Source organism: Pagrus pagrus, assembly GCF_965226575.1.
Source record: "Pagrus pagrus genome assembly, chromosome: 18".
In the NCBI taxonomy this organism is placed as follows: Eukaryota; Metazoa; Chordata; class Actinopteri; order Spariformes; family Sparidae; genus Pagrus; species Pagrus pagrus.
Window position 1 is genome coordinate 28,781,848 of NC_140202.1, and position 22,848 is coordinate 28,804,695.

At 46.6% G+C, this 22,848-nt stretch overlaps 1 protein-coding gene across 1 annotated transcript in view; it reads left to right on the forward strand.

The window, feature by feature from the left end:
- Positions 1-22,721, forward strand: part of mdga2a (MAM domain containing glycosylphosphatidylinositol anchor 2a) — a 79,510-nt gene extending 56,789 nt beyond the window's left edge. The window contains exons 8-17 of the mRNA XM_084381361.1: positions 32-346; positions 4,580-4,852; positions 9,164-9,312; positions 11,107-11,284; positions 14,221-14,241; positions 14,630-14,785; positions 19,315-19,491; positions 19,570-19,700; positions 21,141-21,240; positions 21,331-22,721. Coding sequence (XP_084237487.1) covers positions 32-346; positions 4,580-4,852; positions 9,164-9,312; positions 11,107-11,284; positions 14,221-14,241; positions 14,630-14,785; positions 19,315-19,491; positions 19,570-19,700; positions 21,141-21,240; positions 21,331-21,419 — 1,589 coding nt within the window. The 3' untranslated portion in view covers positions 21,420-22,721. The remainder of the gene's footprint in view (positions 1-31; positions 347-4,579; positions 4,853-9,163; positions 9,313-11,106; positions 11,285-14,220; positions 14,242-14,629; positions 14,786-19,314; positions 19,492-19,569; positions 19,701-21,140; positions 21,241-21,330) is intronic.
- The last annotated feature ends 127 nt before the right edge of the window (positions 22,722-22,848 follow it).

Genomic DNA, 22,848 nt, shown 5'->3' on the forward strand with positions numbered 1-22,848 from the left:
GTGTGACATCGTCCTGTCTCTCTACCTGCAGTTCCTCCGGAGCTGACCGTCCCCAGGGGGCGCTCTCACCTCATCGCTCAGGAGGGCGACACTGTGGACCTGCAGTGTCTGGTCTCAGGGAAACCCAAACCCATCATCCTGTGGTCGCGGGTGGAGGAGAGCGGGTCGGCGGCCGCGGCGCCGTTACTGATGCCGGACGGCTCGGCGGAGATGGAGAGCTACGACGGCGTCCTGAGGATCAACAACGTGACGAGAGAGATGAGCGGGACGTACCGCTGCCAGACGAGCCAGTACAACGGCTTCAACGTGAAACCCAGAGAGGCTCTGATCCAGCTGGTGGTGCAGTGTGGGTAACACACACACACACACACACACACACACACACACACACACACAGCAGACTTTAATGAAGTCATCCAGGTGATTGAACCTGTTGGATCGATGAGTCTGTTAATTATTTTCTGGATTAATCGATCAGTTATAATCGATAAAATGGTGAGTGAGTACTTTTACTAAGTAAAATAAGTATCCGAGTACTTCTTCCATTAGTTCTCACCATGAACAGTGCCAGCAGTAACAGCTGCTGCAGCTTCTGTAGATGATCGGTGCAGCTCGTCTCCTCTGTCGACGTTTTTCAAACTCTTTTTCGAGCTGAAACCAAACGTAACATCTGCTGCAGATGTAAACAAACACCGGCAGGCACCAACTGTGCAGCTTTAGCCTCTAAAATACCCAGAATGCATTGTGACGTCGGCTGCTGAGCGCTGCAGAGGAAATGTCACATCATCCAATCAAAGTGCATCACATCCATCAGCACAGACAGCAGCACATCTGTTCCATAAAAACACCATCTCAGCTGAAACACACACCGGCAGGTAGAGGGTTTGACGCCTCTGCTCGAGGGCACATGGGCAGCCGCTGACGGACGCACGCCGTCTGTCCGTCTGTCTGTGGACGGGGATCGAATCCACGACCTTCCAGTCACGCTCCGTCTAACCTGCAGGGTACCACGTCACACACAATACCATCAGAGGATGTGACAGGACACACACACACACACACACACACACACACACACACACACACACACAGAGCTGGCGGCTTCCTGCTGCACTAAAAGGCTGTCAGAGTGAATCTCCTCTGCAGCTCGACTCGTTCTGATCCTCCAGAGAATCGATGCAGAAACTCAGAGGAACTGTTCAGCTGAGCAGTCTGAGAAAGTGAACACACACCTGAACACACACCTGAACACACAGCTGAACACACAGCTGAACACACAGCTGAACACACAGCTGAACACACACCTGAACACACAGCTGAACACACACCAGCCCCCATCGTATACGACGCTGTGCATCTAATGATCGACACTGAATGTCCCAAATTAAAAAAAAAAAGTAGAAGTGCTGATTCAGCTTCTTTACTCCAGTAAAAGTAATCGAGTACAGGCTCTGACATGTACTCAGAGTATCAGAGTACAAAGTCTCCCTCTGAAGGACATTTGCGGTCAAAGCTAACTGAAGCTCACGTCATATTCATGTAATTCAAACACTATTAAAGTTAAAGGTAGAGTCAGCAGGATTTGGCGTCCCGAGCAGCAACAAGAGCGAAAGTGAGTCAGTGTTGGTCTGAACCTCCGTCAGCTGATTCTTCACATTTCTTCATTTGTTCAGTAACAATGGAGTCGTAGAGAAACTGAGAGCTCTGAGGTGATGTGTGGTTTATCCGATGAGTCGGTGCTCTGGAAGCGACTTCAGAGAGATTCTGCGGACGGAACCGATTCGGTTCCTCGTTTCTTTCTGCAAACTTAATGTGAACATCACCCACAGTCTGTGTGCACATTACGTATTCATGCACATATTAACCGAGAGCTGCGAGCGTCTCCTGAACGAGGCTTCAGAGCCCAGACGTCCAACACGTGTTCAGGTAGCGTCTCGCTGTAGTCACAGCTTCACTCATATCATTTTAAAACTGTGCAGCAGCTTTTTATTTTTTTTATTTCTGCTGTAAAAAGAAAAATCTCTTTTCTAAACTGTGTTTGCTGTTTTCACTGTGTAACAACACAAAGCAGATTACAGTGAGAGCAGATTACAGGTGGATTACTCTGAAATAAGTGAAACAACATCGGAGTCACGCGCGACATAGATTTAATGTTGACTGTATTTAAAGCAAAGATAAATCCTGGAGCGAAGCTGCTGAAGGAGAAGCTGCTCAGCTGAGAGGAGCGAGTGGAAACTAGTTCAATAAAAACAAACTTTATTTTATTTCTCCACAGTTTGTGGGTTACTGTCCGTTAATTGAGTCTCATAAATATGCTAATCAAGCGCCAACAGGAAAGCTTCTGAGCTCCTTCCAAATGAGCTGTTAGGGGTTTTTTTAGGGTTTTACTTTGACAATAATCCCTCACAGTCTGCTGGTTTCTTTACTGGATTACGGGATGACAGCGATGTGAGGAGGTGACGTCCCCACAATCCCCTTGACGAACGTCCTCCACTGGAGTCTCAGACAACAAGTTACCAACATGAGCAGACAGGAGAATAAAAGTTTAACAGATGGCTGATAACTTGGATTACAGTAAAACACTGTCAGAGTATACAACATAGAAAGACCTGCTGACTTTAAAGTAGTGAGAAGACAGAAAGAGGAAACTGATGATGTGGCTGTGAATATAATCCTGTCCAGGTCCATTTACAACCTGGATTACAGAAACATCAGCGACACAACGAACAGTAAGACTGAAGTCAGCTGTTACAGTCGCACAAGACTTTTATTAGGTAAAGTTACCAAACTGTGTAGACCAGCTGTTCTCAGACTTATTACTCAGTACAGTGATGGAGTCTGTAGTCCTAAACCCAGACATCAGTTAGCATGTTAGCATGTTAGCGCTTCCTGTCCCCTCGTCTCACAGTCTGTGAGTCTGTTGATCTGTTTTCAGTTAAATGTGTGAAATAAAGTGTGTTACAGGCTGAACATATAAACTCATCATTAAATGTCCACAGTTTAATTATGAAGCTCTTCATGTGTTAAAAACGGTTAGCGGTTGCTAACAAGTGTCTGAATGAGACTACAGAGGTTGTCGGGACTTTAAACGTCCTCACAGCGAACACGGAGACTCGTCTACTGACTAGTCCGTCTTCACAGGCCACTTTAGTTACACACTGTTCTCACTCTGACTTTACAACCTGTAAAGTATCGGCTGCAGTGATTGGTCGAATCTATCTGCTGTGACAATCTGTCCAAATCTGTCAACGGTAAAGAGACGGAGAGAAGAGGAGGAAAGGAAAGGAAAGGAAGGACTGAATGAATCATCATGTAGAAGCTGCTGCTGTCTTCAGATCTTCAGGACAAAAACTGAAGAGAAACTCTCATTAACGAGCTGCAACACCAGCCTCAGCAGTGCATTATGGGAATTAAACAGCAAGGTCAGAAGTCTTTTTTTGGTCCAATCAGAGAGCTCGGCTGAAGGTCGGCGTGGAGCAGAGGCGTCCAGCTGACCTTTAGATGTTCCTGGACTGAATCCCCGCAGGAGGACGGTTCTGGAAACAGTCCTGGAGGGTCGAGACCAACCGAGACCTTTAACTCTGTAACCTGTGTGTGTGCGTGCGCGTGCGTGTGTGCGCGCACGTGCGTGTGTGTGTGGGTTCATGTGTGTGTGTGTGCGTGCGTGTGTGTGTGTGTGTGTGTGTGTGCGTGCGTGGGTGTGTGTGTGTGTGGGTGCATGTGTGTGTGTGTGTGTGTGTGTGTGTGTGTGTGCATACGCGCGTGTGTGTGTGTGTGTGTGTGTGTGTGCATGCGTGGGTGTGTGTGTGTGGGTGCATGTGTGTGTGTGTGTGTGTGTGTGTTTTTCTCGTGGTGAGAAAGTGAAAATCAGTTTCAACAGACGAGTTCGTCTCAGAGTCAAAGTAAAGATGTGCAGTTGAAATATTACTGTGGCCACAGTGAAAGTCAAACATATGAAGAGTACTCGAGTAAAAGTATCTGATGTTAAAAGTATTGAAGTATCAAAGTATCAGTAAAGTGACTGATCCATACATGTATGTATAAACTGTGAGTCAGCTGATCGTCACAATCACTGTTTTCATCTGACTGATCAAAGTCAGTTAATTAATAAATGTCATACTTTGTCCGTCTCTTCTTGTAAGAAGTCGTTTGGCCTCGAGAGGCGATAGTGAGTCACTGTCGCCTCTGACGTGCTGCAGGAGACGATGAAGAAGTCGAGCCTTCACATGTTTTATTAGCAGAGAAACAAATGAAATATATAAATGAATAAACACTGAGAGGTGCGCAAACGCTGAAATACACCGGGTCCCTGGAGCTGAAGAGGGTGAAGGTTGTTTCAGAGACGAGAGAGAGCAGGACGAGGCGACGCTGATGAACCGAGAGTTTCAGAAGATCGATAATAAATAACTTCACATCATCACAGACACATGAGAGCTGAGGGAATCAACTGACATGATGACCATGTTCTCTATGAGTTGTGTGAACTTCTCAGCTCGTCTCTTCACTGAGGCTCTCCGATGTGTTTGACAGTTGTTTTAATGTTCTTCCTCGTTGTCTTTCCTGTCCGTCTGTGTAACAGTCCCTCCCGTCGTGGAGCCGGTGTACACCGAGATCCGTCAGGCTCTGGGCCGGGCGTTCAGCCTCACCTGCCGCCTGCTGCGAGCTCACCCCGCCCGCCTCCTGAGGTACGAGTGGAAGCTGGGGTCCCGCCTCCTCACCGTCGGACAGTTCAGCGACCAGCGCGACGACACCAACTACCTGGTCAGAGCTCTGAACCGAGAGGGCTACGGCGAGTACACCTGTGACATCACGAACGAGGCGGGGGCAGGGCGCTGCACCTTCCTGGTCACAGGTGAGTCTACCTGACTGGGGCATGATGGGATGTTGAGTTGAAGGTGTGAGCAGATTGGACTGGATTGATTCTTGCTGTCCTGCTGACAGTTAAACGCTTCTGGTCTCTGTTTATGTGAGATGACTAGATTTGAGTCAAACACGCCTCAAATGACTTGAGACATCGTTTCGACGACTCGACTTCTCAGACAAGACTTGACCTGGACTTGTCTCAGCTCACTTGAGACATGATTAAGACTTGTCTCCAATGACTTGAGACTGAATTTGGACTATTGGACAATTGGTCTACGATGACATGAGATGAGATCAGTTTGACTTGTCGATAATTACTCGATAAGTAAATTACTAGAAACTTAACTTGGACAACTGACTTGGACAAGTTTAAAGTCTGACTTGGACTTGTCTGGAATGACTTGAGACAGGATTTGATTTCTACATATCTCAGAGACGGTTTGACTTGGACTTGTTTATAATATTTTGAGATGACTAGATTTGACTAGAACATTTCTCAAATGACTTGAAACATAATTTGACTTGTCTCAATTGATTTTAGACGCCAAGACAACTAGAAATACTCGAGTCCCAGACGAGACTCGACCTGGACTATTCTCAACCTGCTTGAAACACGATTAAAACATGTCTCGAGTTAGTTGAGACCTGACTCGGACTTGTCAAACAGACTCCGAGTTCCCTAGTTAGATCCCAGTCTGCTGCAGCTGTTGTGTGAACAGGCCTGAGGTCTGATGGGAAATCTTCAGATGTTTACGTCTGGAGGACGAGGACACGATGATTAATCAGAGTTTATCTCGTCTTTAACTCCGGCGTGCTGACACACTCGAGCAGAGACTCATCGAGTCCTCGGGGGGTTTGAAGCGTCGTTAATATGTGACGAGCTTCAGGAAAGCTTCGGCTGTGAAGTGACAACAAACACTTCAACACGTCCTGATCGGCACCTGGCTGCCTCAGCTCACACATCACACCGCTGCATGTCGTCCACAGCCTCATCTTCAGTTTTCATGTCCACCTCGGTCCACATCTCATGTTCAGAGTGTGACGTTGGGTTCTGGTCACATGTTGGTGCTGAGCAGGTGACAGTGACATCAGACAGTGAGACGGTGATGTGGCAGCAGGTCGTCCCGTCTGTCCACCGACTCTTCAGCGTTACACTCGGTGGTTTTGTTTCATCTGTAGATATTATGATATTTGTTCTGTGTTGATCTGTTCAGTCTGTTTTACATATGAACTTTCTCGATAAATCCACAACGTGAACCAGGAAAAGTAATAATAATAATAATAGAATAATGATAATAACAGTATTTATTCAGTCATTTGGGAACAAACTGAAATGTTTTCAGTCTTTTTGTATGGAACAGAATTGTGACGTCACTGATCTCCACAGAGCCTCTGAAGCAGCGCAGGTATTTAATCAATACTCACACGTTTGATATCAGAATCGTATCGGAGGAAACAGCAGCTGGCGTCGGTGGGTGTGTCGTTGAGTGGTGGGTCGGTGCGTCGGTGTGTCGGTGGCTCGGTGGGCCAGTGGGTCGGTGCGTTGGTGGGTAGGTGCGTCGGTGGGTCGATGTGTCGGTGCGTCGGTGTGTCGGTGCGTCGGTGGGTCGGTGTGTCGGTGCGTCGGTGCGTCGGTGGGCCAGTGGGTCGGTGCGTTGGTGGGTCGGTGCGTCGGTGGGTCGGTGTGTCGGTGCGTCGGTGCGTCGGTGCGTCGGTGGGTCGGTGCGTCGGTGCGTCGGTGGGTCGGTGTGTCGGTGCGTCGGTGGGTCGGTGGGTCGGTGTGTCGGTGGGTCGGTGGGTCGGTGCGTCGGTGCGTCGGTGCGTCGGTGGGCCGGTGGGTCGGTGGGCCGGTGGGCCGGTGGGTCGGTGTGTATCAACTGTTTTTGATCTTGAATGTGAATGTGGATTCGTCGCCGCCTCTCAGACTGCGAACGCTGGTCGTCACACAGGAAGTGGCGGCTGAGTCGCCTCGTATCTCCTGATGAAAGCTCCCCTGCAGAGACGCCCTGTCAGCGCTGCGAGACTCTTCCTGTAAACCCGGCGGCGGCGTTAAGCCTCTTATCGCGTCCGGCCGCCGAGCAGCAGCGCGTTCTGCCGGCGGCAGCAGAAAGCAGTTAAAGACGGAAGTTGTAAGCTCAGGATGGAGAGCTGATGGAAAATGATGGCGATTATGTCGGCTTGTCACTGCTGAGGTGAAGTTTGTGTTGGTAATCAGGTGTGGACACGCTGGCGGCATTTTAAATCTCACTCACCCTGTAACAGCCAATGAGAGCGCAGCAGATCTTCAGAATAAAAGTGACACAAGTGAAACTGGTGTGACTGCTCGTCACCTCCACTGGACTGAAACAAGGAAACTATAGAGTTTCTTTGTGTGAGTCTCAGAGATTCACCTTCACGTCTGAATTATTCATGTTCCCATCAGTCCGACTTTGGATCAGAGCTGAGTCGCACTGCGAGGTTCTCACTGAGTGGACGAGTCTCTTCTCTCTCTGATTCACTCTGACGTTTCCTTCCTCTTCTGGGCCTCCTCTTCGTCACATTGTCTGTGTTGTTGCAGGAAATCCTCTCAGCTCCGTCCAACACTGAGTCAACAGTCCGCTGCAGTTCACAGGAGCTCCGGTGCTTTGGTTCTGTTGGTTTGGGCTGTTTTACAGAACAAATTCTGTGATGTTTTAACTCCGATCCAGTTTTCTTTCACAGCTGTCCCCTTCGGTCCAGACTCGAGATCAGTCTGGACTTGATTTGTCCCGGACAAGACTTGACTTTGACCTTTAACTTGACGCTTGACTTGGACTTTCTTTAGTCTTTTCCTGTATTTGAACCATTTCAGATTCAGAACATGTCTTTTCAGCATCTGTGCCAACGTTGAGGAGACGTCCACAGGAGAGGTTTTTTAGATGTCTTTTCGACGTCTGCTCCAAGTAAAGTCCAACTCACGTCTGTGCAGGAAACCTGAGAGAAAGAGGTTTTAAAGTCATGTTCAGCTCTCAGCTCGTCTGCAGCTTCTGACCGAATCTCTTTAGTTTCTCTCGTCCTGTTTGTTTCAGACATCTGCTGAGTTTCACTGTTTCATGTGTTCACTGTCAGCTGGTTCAGGAGTCGTGTTCAGTTCCTGCTGCTGAAAACACAACGTTTCCTGTGATGCTGCTTCATAAGAGTCCGGTTCTGCTCGAGGTTTCTGACTGTTAAAGGCATTTTTTGTGCTGCTCATGAGGGAAATGTTGTGTCTCTTAAATAAATGAATCAGGAGTTTGGTTTCGAGCTGCTCAGTTTGGAAAGTGCCATGAGATGAGTTTTGTTGTGAACTAATAAAGATTGATTGATTGATTGACTGATTGATTGATTGATTGATTGATTGATTGATTGAACTTGCTGGTGGAAACACGGCAGTCTTACATCGCAGCTTTGGTCCAGTCATCGCTGATGTTTACGGAGCTTTCAGCCGCCTCTCATCGTCCTCCTCGCTGTTTTCTTACGTCTTTAAATGATCTGAATCCCAACCGATTCCACCACATGTGACATCACGTGTGACATCACGTGTGACATCACGTGACCTGAACACTGTCCGCTGACGAGTCCAGATCATTTTGTCAAACTGCTGAGATGAAGTGAACGAATGACTGAGTGGCTGTGTGTGTTTATACAGCTGAGTCAGCCAATCAGGACTCAGCTCTGTGTTATCAGGTCGACCATGTTGGAGGCTTCGACCAATCAGGTGAATTCTTCTTCTTCAGTGGTTTAATCCTCCAACCTGCACGTCAGCAGGAACACACACACACACACACAGTGTGTGTATGTGCTGACGGACATATAAACATGCTGTTACACACACACACACACACACACACACACACACACTGTTTACTGTCATATTAAGTTGAGCTTTATAATCCTGCTGCCTGTGAGATTAACACTCTGACTCTTCTTCTGTTTCTGACGACACTTTCATTTTCCCGCTCTCGTTCTCTTCTTCTTCCTCTTCTTCTTCCTCTTCCTCTTCCTCTTCCTCCTCCTCTTCCTCCTCCTCTTCCTCTTCCTTTTGCTCTTGTGTTCCTGTGTCCTGAGACATGGGTCTCATCTTCCCGTCCTGTGTTTCTGTCTTTGGTTCCTGATTTGTCGGGTTTCTTCTGGTTTGTTGCCACATTTTGGTATTTTGTATTTATGCACTTGGACTCTTCAGCCTTCTGTTTCCCGCCCTGTTCCTGTGTTTGGGTCAGCCTTTAACTGCGACCTGCAGTGAATGATTAAAGCCGTAAGTTGGTGTCCTGACTGAAACGTCCTCTCTGTGTCTCCTCCTCAGGGAAAGCGTACGCTCCAGAGTTTTACTACGACACCTACAGCGCTCTGTGGCAGAACCGACCTCGAGTCTACAGCTTCAAGCTGCAGTGGACTCAGATGGAGCCCAACGCCGTGGACCGGATCCTGGCCTACAGACTCGGGATCAGACAGGTCAGAACGTCCTGATAGATCTTCCCCCCACTGTACACATCGTCCTGCTGCCACAAACACTCAGAGCCCCAAATGTGGATCCATCCGCCGCTGAAAATAGTCCCCAACAAAGTCACTACTCCCTCCTGCTTGTTTGATAAAAACTACAGTGAGTCTTTTTAATCATGCGGCTGTCGTGGTTTGAGTTTGTGCTTCAGTTATTTCCTGTTTTATGTTGAAGAAACCTTTAAATAAAGACATAAATGGGTCAAATATGATGTTACAGTGGGCAGGAGGATGATCTCTGTACCTGAGGCTCCTGCAGCATCAGCCGGGCTTTACAGGAGGAGGAGGAGGAGGAGGAGGAGGAGGGCTTGTTGCCATGGCAACCCGCCTGTCTTTTCATTCATACACAGCAGTGTGCTGCAGAGAGAGAGAGAGAGAGAGAGAGAAAGAGAGAGAGAGAGGAGGAAGTGCTGATGGGACAGAAAATTATAAGAAGAAAAAGACGACAATGATCCAGAGAGACTGGAGGAAGTTTACAGGAGGAGGGGGAGGTGGAGGTGGAAATGGAGGAGGTGGAGGAGGTGGAGGAGGAGGAGGAGTCGGAGGAGGTGGAGGTGGAGGAGGAGGTGGAGGAGGAGGAGGTAGAGGAGGTGGAGGTGGAGGAGGTAGAGGAGGAGGAGGTGGAGGAGGTAGAGGAGGAGGAGGAGGAGGTGGAGGTGGAGGAGGTAGAGGAGGTGGCGGTGGAGGAGGTAGAGGAGGAGGAGGAGGAGGAGGTGGAGGAGGAGGAGGTGGAGGAGGAGGTGGAGGTGGAGGAGGTGTTGTGTTATGCTCTGTCAGCTGAGCTCGTCCAACACTGTGACTCTTAAAGGAGACATTTTATCCTCATTTTCACTCATCGAACAGGTTTCCATGCTGCAGCTGCTGTCTCTTTAAGACCCCCTCCTCTGATTGGTCAGCTCACACACGCCTGACAACAGCAGCACTGGCGCGTCTCCGGTCAGCTGTTAGCTTCACTATCACCATAAATATAGGCAAAAAACTGAGCGTCCGTCCGGCTGCTTCAATGTGAGTGTGAGCGTCGTTAGAAAGCTCAGATTCTCCTGATTGTATTCATGTAAACTATTTCCAGGTAACTCCTCAGCAGCACGGTGCAGCGAACACACCAACAAGCTAGGGCTGCCACAGCGATTATTTTGATAGTCGACTAATCACCGACTATTTTTTCGATTAGTCGACTAATCGGATCATATGTAAATTGAATGTATAACATACAGTAACCCACTCTCTCTTCTTTCTCCTCCCTCCTGAGCCAATCACATGCCAGCGTCCTGATGATTGATGCATCATGTAGTCAATAAGATTTCAAATCCAGTAATATATAGTTTATATCAGTTTTTAAAGCCCTAAACTTGGAAATTATGCAAGTTTATGTAGTTTTATTGTTTTTTTTGTAGTTTTTTTTCCACCTCAGCTCTTGTTTCTGTCTCTTATCTGCACAAAGTTTGTGTTAATAAGGAAATAAAGATCTATAATAGTTGTTGCTCCTGTTAATCTCAGGCAGGAGGATTTGGAGCTCATAAAATGGTAAAATGGCGCCTGAATATTTCCTCAGCAAACATGTCAGACTATATGATGTGCACCTGTTGTGTTTTCCAGCTGATAGGGTCAGTTACAGCTGATCTGTTACAAAAGAGCCCAAAACCACGTCTGTACTCCACATGGTTCAACAACAGCTCTGGACACGGAGACCAGCTTAGGATCATCTTTTGTCTTTTTCAGTCAGAAAAATGAGTTTTCTGCGTGTTTCAGATGGGTCAGTCCCGCTGGTGGGAGCAGGAGATTCCCATGGAAGGAAACATCCAGAAGGGGGAGCTGTTGACCTACAACCTGACTGAACTCATCAAGCCTGAGTCCTACCTGGTCCGCCTCACCCCCATCACACGCTACGGAGAGGGCGACGCCACCGAGCGCATCATCACGTACAGTGGTATGTCTTCAAAAGTCATGGATGAAGTGTTAGTTCACTCAGTGGGATGATCTCTGACGTCACTTCCACTTTGCTGCTTCTTTGTTTGATTTTATTAAAACCAGAAAGAAACTCATCCGGGTCTCTTCACACTGGTGCTGCAGCTGGAAATACGAGGAGCAGATAATAACACACTGAATACTTTTAATAACATATGAAACACAGAAAACAGTAAATAAAACTGTGTCTCTATTAAAGGCCTGGTTCACTCTGCAGCACCAGTAAATATTTGAGTTTACAGTGTGTGAAGTAATAATTTATACCTGAGCTCATCCAGCAGTGATGAGACTCAGTGTGAACGCCCTGAACATGTTTGTGTGTCTCTTCTGCTTCTCGTTATTTATAACAAACAACTAAAAAATGTGAAAACAAGAGAACAAAAGAAACAAACTGTTGAGCCGTCACACGATCCTGACGGGAATCTAAAGAAAATCACAACTGCAGAGAAAAAAATCCAAACGAGACGAGAACAGAAGTGAAATCAGGATGAAACAGAGAAACAGAGCAGAGGAAACTCACAGCGGGAGGCGACGACACGAGCACAGAAAACACCAACCAGCACCAGAACAAGAACATGAACCCGTCTGCTCTGTGATGTCGGGTTTTGACAGACTGTCAGTGAACGCCTCGCCTTCTGATCGGCGCATTAACTCCCCGCAGCAAACACAGCGAGGGTTCAGACAGGAAGTTGACGCGTCTCATCGGGTGAACGCCTCGGCTCGGGCGCAAACGGGTCACGGCGGGTCACATCAGGACAGATGTTTGTTCTGAGCTGAACTGAAGAAGAACTGGACTTAACATCCTGGAGGATTATTTATACATGCAGAGATTCATCAACGCTGTGAGATTAAAGTTGATGAGCACGTTCATCAAATAGTTTATTCACACCTGCAACAGGAACTTCAGCACGTCCAGAATCACCGCGAGTTCTGAGCAGCTAACAAACATCAAAATGTCAGGAAATAAATCATCATCGTTCTCAGTTCAGAACAAGAGCGCTCAAACGTAATGAAAAGTTAGCTGTGTTCTGAACTGGACTGAACTGACCTGAACTGGACTGAACTGAACTGAACTGAACTGAACTGAACTGGACTGAACTGAACTGAACTGAACTGAACCTGAACTGGACTGGACTGAATTGAACTGAACTGAACTGAACTGAACTGAACTGAACTGGACTGAACTGAACTGAACTGGACTGGACTGAACTGAACCAGACTGGACTGAACTGGACTGAACTGAACCGGACTGAACTGAACCAGACTGGACTAAACTGGACTGGACTGAACTGAACTGAACTGAACTGAAGTGAACTGAACTGAACTTAACTGGACTGAACTGGACTGACCTGAACTGGACTAGACTGGACCATACTGAACTGGACTGGACTGAAGTGGACTGAATGGACTGAACTGAACTGGACTGGACTGGACTGAAGTGGACTGAACTGAACTGGACTAGACTGGACTGGACTGGACTGAACTGGACTGGACTGAAGTGGACTGAATGGACTGAACTGAACTGGACTGGACTGGACTGGACTGAAGTGTACTGAACTGGACTGGACTGAAGTGGACTGAAGTGGACTGGACTGGACTGAACTGGACTGAACTGGACTGAAGTGGACTGAATGGACTGGACTGAAGTGTACTGAACTGGACTGGACTGAACTGAACTGAACTGAAGTGAACTGAACTGAACTTAACTGGACTGAACTGGACTGACCTGAACTGGACTAGACTGGACCATACTGAACTGGACTGGACTGAAGTGGACTGAATGGACTGAACTGAACTGGACTGGACTGGACTGAAGTGGACTGAACTGAACTGGACTAGACTGGACTGGACTGGACTGAACTGGACTGGACTGAAGTGGACTGAATGGACTGAACTGAACTGGACTGGACTGGACTGGACTGAAGTGTACTGAACTGGACTGGACTGAAGTGGACTGAAGTGGACTGGACTGGACTGAACTGGACTGAACTGGACTGAAGTGGACTGAATGGACTGGACTGAAGTGGACTGAACTGAACTGGACTAGACTGAACTGGACTGGACTGAAGTGGACTGAAGTGTACAGAACTGGACTGGACTGGACTGAACTGGACTGGACTGGACTGAAGTGGACTGAACTGAACTGGACTAGACTGAAGTGGACTGAATGGACTGAACTGAACTGGACTGGACTGGACTGGACTGAAGTGTACTGAACTGGACTGGACTGAAGTGGACTGAAGTGGACTGGACTGGACTGAACTGGACTGAACTGGACTGAAGTGTACTGAACTGGACTGGACTGAAGTGTACTGAACTGGACTGGACTGGACTGAACTGGACTGGACTGGACTGAAGTGGACTGAATGGACTGGACTGAAGTGTACTGAACTGGACTGGACTGGACTGAACTGGACTGGACTGGACTGGACTCGCTGCATGGATCAGTCTCCAGACACTGAACAGGTTTATAACTGTGGTGTAGTCCAGCTCGTCTGTGTTACATTCTGTAAGAGACGGATGATCCGAGTGAAACGGACCTGCTGGAATAAAACCCACAAAGAGCTCAGAGCCACCGGGTCACGGGGACAGAGGAGACCTCCTCCAAGCAGGCATCCATGTTGTTTCTTCTTCTTCTGCAGGTTGTTCACTCTCTGCTGAACTAGTTGTTCCAGCTTCATTTAATAAAAGGTTCAGATGTGATTTTGGAGCTGTGACAGTCGCAGCAGGTCTCTGACTCTGAACTGAATGTTGCTTGATGAGGTTCAGTTTGGACTCAGCTGATTGGTCGGGACGCTCCAGAACAGAGCAGCTCATCAGAAATGTAAAAGTTCTGATGTTCTCCCACAGCTGTTACTCAGTAATCTAACAGAGTTCTTGTCTTTTGTCCCTTCACAGCTCCTGTCAACCCACATCTCAGTAAGTACCTGTCCACCTGTCCACACTGACACTCTTCACAACACAATCATTTTTTGAATTTAAAAAAAGTAGTAGAGTATGAAGAAGCAGAAAATGGAAATATCAAGTAAAGTAAAAGTACCTGAACATTGTGCAGTACTGGAGTAAATGGATTTATGAGCCGCTGATGCAGTCGACTCCTCTCAGTCTTAAACTTTGTTGTTCAGGTTAAAACAGCAGATTCTCAAAGGAGGTTCTGAATGAAAGAAAGTTACATGAAAAGTGAGACTTTGAAAATATTTAAAGATGTATTCTGTGTGTGTGTGTGTGTGTGTGTGTGTGTGTGTGTGTGTGTGTGTGTGCGTGCGTGCGTGCGTGCGTGTGTGTGTGTGTGTGTGTGTGTGTTCAGGGGAGTTCCAGTGTGGTTTCGAGGACGAGGCGATGTGTTTGTTCTCTCAGGACAAATCAGACGAGTTCGACTGGACGCGTCATAGCGCCGCCACACGAGACACCAAATACACCCCCAACACCGGGCCGAGCTCGGACCACACCGGCTCCAAGCAGGGTACACACACACACACACACACACACACACACACACACACACTCTTTGAATCTTCTTCCTGTTGTATTTCTTCTTCTGTCGTGTCGTCTGATCGTCTGTTCGGTGAGGCTGGTTCAGGAGTTCAGGAGACACTTGGTCGGTTTTGTTTTCGGGGCTTTGACTTTATGAACTCGAGGATCGTTTGATGTTTGACGTGTTCAGACTTTAAAGAAGAAATATAAGAAGAGAAAGAAAAGAAGAAATCAGGTCTTTAAAGTCAGAATACGTCAGTAACAGATGTCCTTCAGCTCCTCTGTTTCCTTTGACATTTAGTTTGTATTTGATCGTATGTGTTTGTGCAGCTGAGGATTTAAACTGACACTAAACGTTACTCATCGAGCCGGACTCGTGACGCGAGGACGGGCGACGCCCACTCCGACCACGACACGAGTCTGAGAACAGAAAGCTGCAGCGAAGCCGCCCGAGGAGTCGAGTCCTCGCTGACTGAATGAGAGCAGAGTGACGGACACACGGCAGAGTTTTGTTCTGCTCTGGATTCAATACTTTGTTTTCTGCTGTGAAGAAGAAACGTGTCTGAACACATGAATCATAAATGAGATGCAGAGAAAACTGATTTTACCGAAACATCCAGTTAGACGTGAACACGACAAACATGAAGATTAACTTAATTAACATGAATTTATTATTAACTAATAAATTAATACAAACATGAATATTTGAAAGTTTAACCAGACGCTGCTTCATTTCATTTACATTAAGCTTCATGTAATAATCAACTCATATTTTTCTTTTATGTACAATATTACATTTTTCGATCTGAACAAAAACACTTTTCTGTTCTTCGACTTTCTGTCACATCACATGATCATCAGCACATTCATGTTGAGCTGTTTAAAACTCCTGATCGATCCGAGCTGATCAGAGTATTGATTTTTAATCTGAGCGTCTTCAGTCGTCTCTGAGCTGATGAGCTGCAGCATTACACGATGCTGTTGGACACGACTCAGGACAGATAAAAACTCCAGCTCCTCATTTTCAGTCCATGTGTTTGTTGACAGTCAGACTTTCTACACTCAGTGGCCACATTAATAGGTACACCTGTAACTGCTGAGCCTGTTTGTTGTTCTACCATCCAGAAACAATTAACTCGATCATAAACTTGAAGGACAAAACTACTCGGCTGAAGGTCAGAGTCATAAAACATGAGCACATGTGACTGAGTAAGGAGCGATTTAAAAACCTGTGCAGGTCTGCAGAGAACTGGACTAAAGTCTACTGACAGAAGAAACTTCAAAATCTGACCCAGAATATTTTTAAATTTCTGGTTGAAGACGAGAGGTGGACGAGCGGCTGGTCGGACACATTTAATGTCAGAGGGAGAAAATCTCTTTCAGTTTAATTACTATTAAAGATTTTACAACAGGAAGTTCTGGTTCTCACATTCTGTCGACGTTAAATGAAGGTCATGTAGCTCGTAACGTTAGCTTGCTAACAGACATTAGCTTACTCAACAACAACTAACAAAGATCAGGGAGAAAAATTTAAACACTTTATTAAAGTGTTTTTCTGCCGTCTGAGAGCTAACGTGACTCTAACTGTGACTAAATGTCGCAGTGGAAATAATTTTATATTTACCTGTTTTATTGTAAAATAAAGTTCAAGCACATAAAGCTTTTAATCAACTTGCTAACAATTAAATAAAATGTTCTAAACACAAAATCAATCAGAAGCATCAGAGAAGCGAGGAGACAGAAAGACACCAGAGGGGAACCTCATCATCTCAAGACTCTCTGCTAAATTGGCACATTTTCCAATGGAGTCTGGCATTTGTCCGTCCCGTACAGACAGAGGGACGTTATCAGGAAACAGCAGCATGTCACAAATACACACTGATGATCAAGTGAGTGTCAGGCTGACTTTCACAGTCTGATTAGAGAGAAGAAACGTCCGACTGAATTATCTTTGTGCTGTCAGCACTGACTCTGGATCTGTTAGTGGGCGTCGTAAGCCGACCTGTCAAACTGTCCAATGTGCCTTTAGTTAGATAAAGATAACTTTAGCATCTGTCCCAGAGCAGAGAAGACTGACAGTTCAGAGTTGAGAGTTTTGTTTGTTAATTTACTTTAAACACGAGCGTCACAGATTTCAGTCTGACAGCTCTGATTGTTTTAAACTGGATGTTAGGTGACAGAAACAAAGAGCAAAGATCTTCTGCAGCCACCATTTTGAAACAGATGATGAGCAGTGATGAAGGAAGAAAAGTGTCGGAGGAAGACGAACAAAGATGGTAATTTAATGAGATTCAAGGCAGTTCAGATCCAGAAAAAGACATGAAGTCCTGTCAGATCTGCAGGCTTCTGTTACTAACAATAGACTGTTTGGATGGTGGATAAGTTACTTTACGTCTCAGTATGTAGGTAACGTTCTCAGAGGTCGTCCTCGTTGTTTCCTGCAGACGGGGATGTTGAGATGTGGCGCCCAGCAGCAGACTTCATACCAACAGTTCACATGGGCTGAGTCAGACTTGTGGTGAGTCGGTGTCGCCGGCTGCAGCCACAGACTGAGTCACAACCTGTCAACTGCTGCAGCTCCTCCAGGCAGGAAGAGGCTAAATAATCAAATGTGATTGGCTGTCAACACCTGGCCATCAGACCCCGCCCTGAGGTAGAGAGACAGCCGCTCAGACAGAGAGAGAGAGATTTACAGAAAGTACAAGAGGAATATGAAAGTCCTGAAGAGGACGTACATCTTTAAAACATCACAAATACAAAGGAAACTAAAGTAAAAACCTCCCAGCTGGTTTCCTTCCTGCTGTGAGGAGAACAACAGCTCCTGATATTCAACACAACCACAGGACGAATCTAAGAACACTTCTACAGAAGCCAATTTATTTATGCCGAGAAACCAAACAAAATGGATGTTTGGATGAAATGAGACACAGAATAGAGCCGAAAATCACAGTCAAAATGTGATGACCTCGAATCTGTCATTTTGACTTAGATTGACTGGATGGTTGGTTGGTGGTCAGTTGGTTGGTGGTCAGTTGGTTGGTGGTCAGTTGGTTGGTGGCCAGTTGGTTGGTGGTCAGTTGGTTGGTGGCCAGTTGGTTGGTGGTCAGTTGGTTGGTGGCCAGTTGGTTGGTGGTCAGTTGGTAGTCAGTTAGTTGGTGGTCAGTTGGTTGGTGGTCAGTTAGTTGGTGGTCAGTTGGTTGGTGGTCAGTTAGTTGGTAGTCAGTCAGTTGGTGGTCAGTTAGTTGGTAGTCAGTTGGTTGGCGGTCAGTTGGTTGGTGGTCAGTTGGTTGGTGGTCAGTTAGTCGGTGGTCAGTTAGTCGGTGGTCAGTTGGTTGGTGGTCAGTTGGTAGTCAGTTAGTTGGTGGTCAGTTGGTTGGTGGTCAGTTAGTTGGTGGTCAGTTGGTTGGTGGTCAGTTAGTTGGTAGTCAGTCAGTTGGTGGTCAGTTAGTTGGTAGTCAGTTGGTTGGCGGTCAGTTGGTTGGTGGTCAGTTGGTTGGTGGTCAGTTAGTCGGTGGTCAGTTAGTCGGTGGTCAGTTGGTTGGTGGTCAGTTAGTCGGTGGTCAGTTGGTTGGTGGTCAGTTAGTCGGTGGTCAGTTGGTTGGTGGTCAGTTAGTCGGTGGTCAGTTGGTTGGTGGTCAGTTGTTTGGTGGTCAGTTAGTCGGTGGTCAGTTGTTTGGTGGTCAGTTAGTCGGTGGTCAGTTGGTTGGTGGTCAGTTAGTCGGTGGTCAGTTAGTCGGTGGTCAGTTGGTTGGTGGTCAGTTAGTCGGTGGTCAGTTGATTGGTGGTCAGTTGGTTGGTCGGCTCTTTTTACTTCACACCTGAAGTCTCGTCGCTGCAGAAACATGTAAACACCCGGCACAACAGTCAGTATGGCCTCGGTGGCAATTCCACTTCCAAAGGACCACATTTAGCCATGATGACACACACAGACACACAAACTGAAAACATGGCTGGTATTACTTCATGACTGTGTCAAACTATCCTTCTGTCCTCTCACATCCACATTGAAGTGTGTTAATATACAGTTTATAACCCTGTTTAATCTCTAAACTAAGATTTAAATAACTCCACTTACGTTCAGCTGATGTTTGTTGTCTTCGTTGTTTCCTCCTGGAAATTCATCCTGTTCTTCTTCTTGTGCAGCTCGTTTCACTCTGAAGTAGAATCTCATTAAAGTCAGCCTCGGGGTGTGTGTGTGTGTGTGTGTGTGTGTGTGTGTGTGTGTGTGTGTGTGTGTGTGTGTGTGTGTGTGTTTTCATGTACAATTCAATTTGTGAGGATTGTTTTTGCTCTGAATGAGCCGGAGGAGGATTTGTTTGTTACTCTGAAGGACTGAGAGTTAGTTAGTTTTTACTGTTTCTGCCTCGTGGGCTAATCTGTGCAGGTCAGCAGAGCAAGGCAGCGTTACAGGTTCAGTTCCCTGAACAGCCCAGGAAGACAGTTCAGTGAGGAACATTTCAGCTGAATTGGAGCTCATTACCCGACCAAGAGGTTCTGTTAACACTGATGTTCTCGCAGGTTTCTACATGTACATCGAGACGTCAAGGCCGAGGCTGGACGGAGACAAGGCCCGGCTGCTGTCTCCCACCTTCAACATGAACTCCAAGAGCTCCTCCTCGTCCTCATCCTCCTCCGTCACCAACAACCCCACCTACTGCTTCGCCTTCTACTACCACATGTACGGGAAACACATAGGTAAGACTGCAGCAGGTCTCAGCTGCAGGTGTAATAATGATGATACTGAATGTCTGAGCTGCTGCTTTGTGTCTGCAGGAGCTCTGAACGTGTATCTGCGTCAGAAAGGTCCGACGGTGACGGACACCTCGGTCTGGAGTCTGACCGGTAACCAAGGAGACCGCTGGCGACAAGCCAAGGTCAACATCCACCCAACCGCAGCCTTCCAGGTACAGACCACACCCCCAAAACACACCTGCGTCAACACAAAACACACCTGCTGTAACACAAAACACACCTGCTGTAACACAAAGCACACCTGCTTCAACACAAAACACACCTGCTGTAACACAAAGCACACATGCTGTAACACAAAACACACCTGCTTCAACACAAAACGCACCTGCTGTTACACAAAACACACCTGCTGTAACACAAAGCACACCTGCTTCAACACAAAACACACCTGCTGTAACACAAAGCACACATGCTGTAACACAAAACACACCTGCTTCAACACAAAACGCACCTGCTGTTACACAAAACACACCTGCTGTAACACAAAGCACACCTGCTTCAACACAAAACACACCTGCTTTAACACAAAACACACCTGCTGTAACACAAAGCACACATGCTGTAACACAAAACACACCTGCTGTAACACAAAGCACACATGCTGTAACACAAAACACACCTGCTTCAACACAAAACACACCTGCTGTAACACAAAACACACCTGCTGTAACACAAAGCACACCTGCTTCAACACAAAATACACCTGCTGTAACACAAAATACACCTGCTGTAACACAAAACACACCTGCTTTAACACAAAACACACCTGTTTTACACAAAGCACCTGCTGCAACACAACACACACCTGTTTAACACAAAACACACCTGCTTCAACGCAAAACACACCTGCTGTAACACAAAACACACCTGCTGTAACACAAAGCACACCTGCTTCAACACAAAACACACCTGCTTTAACACGAACCACACCTGCTGTAACACAAAGCACACATGCTGTAACACAAAACACACCTGCTGTAACACAAAACACACCTACTGTAACACAAAGCACACCTGCTTCAACACAAAACACACCTGCTTCAACACAAAACACACCTGCTTTAACACAAAATACACCTGTTTAACACAAAGCACCTGCTGCAACACAACACACACCTGCTTAACACAAAACACACCTGCTTCAACACAAAACACACCTGTTTCAACACAAAGCACACCTGCTGTAACACAAAACACACCTGTTTAACACAAAACACAAATGCTTCAACACAAAACACACCTGCTTCAACACAAAACACCTGCTTTAACACAACATACACCTGCTGTAACACAAAGCACACCTGCTGTAACACAAAACACACCTGCTTTAACACAAAACACACCTGTTTAACACAAAGCACCTGCTGCAACACAAAACACACCTGCTTTAACACAACACACACCTGTTTAACACAAAACACATCTGCTTCAACACAAAGCACACCTGCTGTATCACAAAACACACCTGTTTAACACAAAACACACCTGCTGTAACACAAAACACACCTGCTTCAACACAACACACACCTGTTTAACTTAAAACACACCTGCTGTAACACAAAACACACACTCCCCTGGCGTTCTCTCTGCAGATGGTGATGGAGGGAGTCCGAGGCGCTGGTATCGAGGGAGATATCGCCATCGATGATGTCACCATTGAGGAGGGCGAATGTAAAGATCCTCCTCCAAACAGTGAGTCGTCTTCATCAACACGTTTGATTTTAAGAGAAAATATATTGTTTAACTCATCATCACGTCCTCTCTCTCTTGTTTCCAACACAGATCTAAGGTCACTCGCCCCGCCCTCATCGCCACATATATGGCAGCTGTGCGTCACTCTGAGTCTGGCTCTGATTGGCCAGCAGAGGTGACCCCCCCTCCCTACAGGACGCCACGACCTTTGACTCTTTTGACCCCCCACCCCCTTTTCCTCCATCTTATCCATCTCCCCCCGCCCCAACTACCAAAGATACGGTCAGAACTACTTCCTGCCAAGATGGCTGACACAAACAGTCAGAAGACGACACAGAGAGGCGGGAATGAGAGGACAGTGGAGGTTCAGCGTAGCGCTTCCTTCAGGTGGGCGGGGTCTTCTCTGTAGCGTGCGGCGTCACTGGATGCACGTAGAGTTTTGTTGTGGCGTTTGGAAGCAGCTGTTTCTCATCACGTCTCTCCAGTGAAACTTTTTGACCTTTTGTTTTCAGCTCGGCGCCATCAAGCACAAAACGGGCGCCTCAGTGAGAAACGAAAGGAGATAAAAGCGTGAATGTCACCTTCCCTGACCTCCATCACCCGCCATGACCCCTCCCCGCCCCGCCCCCCCACCTCCTCCACAGATCAACAGTACTGTACATCGAGCTGGACGGACAAACGGCAGTCTCTCTGTTTTTGGGGGGAAGGTAACTTTTTACAGCGGGCGGACCGACAGAGTTTTTAAAAAATACTTTTAGATCTTATTTTGACGTCTGTCTGTCTGTCTGTCTGAGGAGAGTTTACCCTCTGCCATGACATCAAGTGCCTTCAGACTCACAGAGGAAGGTCGCCGCGCCGAGGACCGCCGTCGTCACGGAAACAAAACAAAAAGACAACGGGTGTGACATCATCACGGATGAAACAACCAATGAACAGAAACATCTTCTGGTCTGATTATGCAGAGAATCAATTTCTTACAGAGTTCTTCTTTTTTATGATCACAAGAGGATTCTGGGAAAAAGGAAGCCATGTTGGATGGACAGGAAGTAGACTCTGGATATAGACAGGAAGCTCTTTGATTTATTTAACAATTAAAAGAACAACAAGCAATCATAATTCTGAGGACCTGTGAGTGGATATTTCAAAATAAAAGACTTTCTGTTGGACATTTTCAGCCTAAGCCAATGGGATTCGAGCATTTGGTCTCTCAGAACTATTTTAGTATTTCAAAATAAGAGTTTTCAGAAGGACGCAGAGACTTTGACGCTACCTGAGACCATCGGTTACCTTAAACTACAGAAACAGCCAGAGCTTTTGAAAAGGGAGGATAATGTATTATGTAAAATCAAATCTTCTATTGTTCCTATGATATTATAAAGACGGGGTCCTTTTGTTTTATTGTTTTAACAGGGTGGGAATCTTCAGTTCAGCTTTTTATTATTTTGTTTTGTTTTAATCCAAAAAGACGAGAAAATCCTGCGGTCATGTTTTGTTTTTATTGTTCGAGTCGAGAGCAGAAACATTTCTCCTGACAACAAAACTCATTTAAATAAGCACAAAAAGACAAACAGTCAGCCGACACCTGAACACACCTGAACACACCTGAAC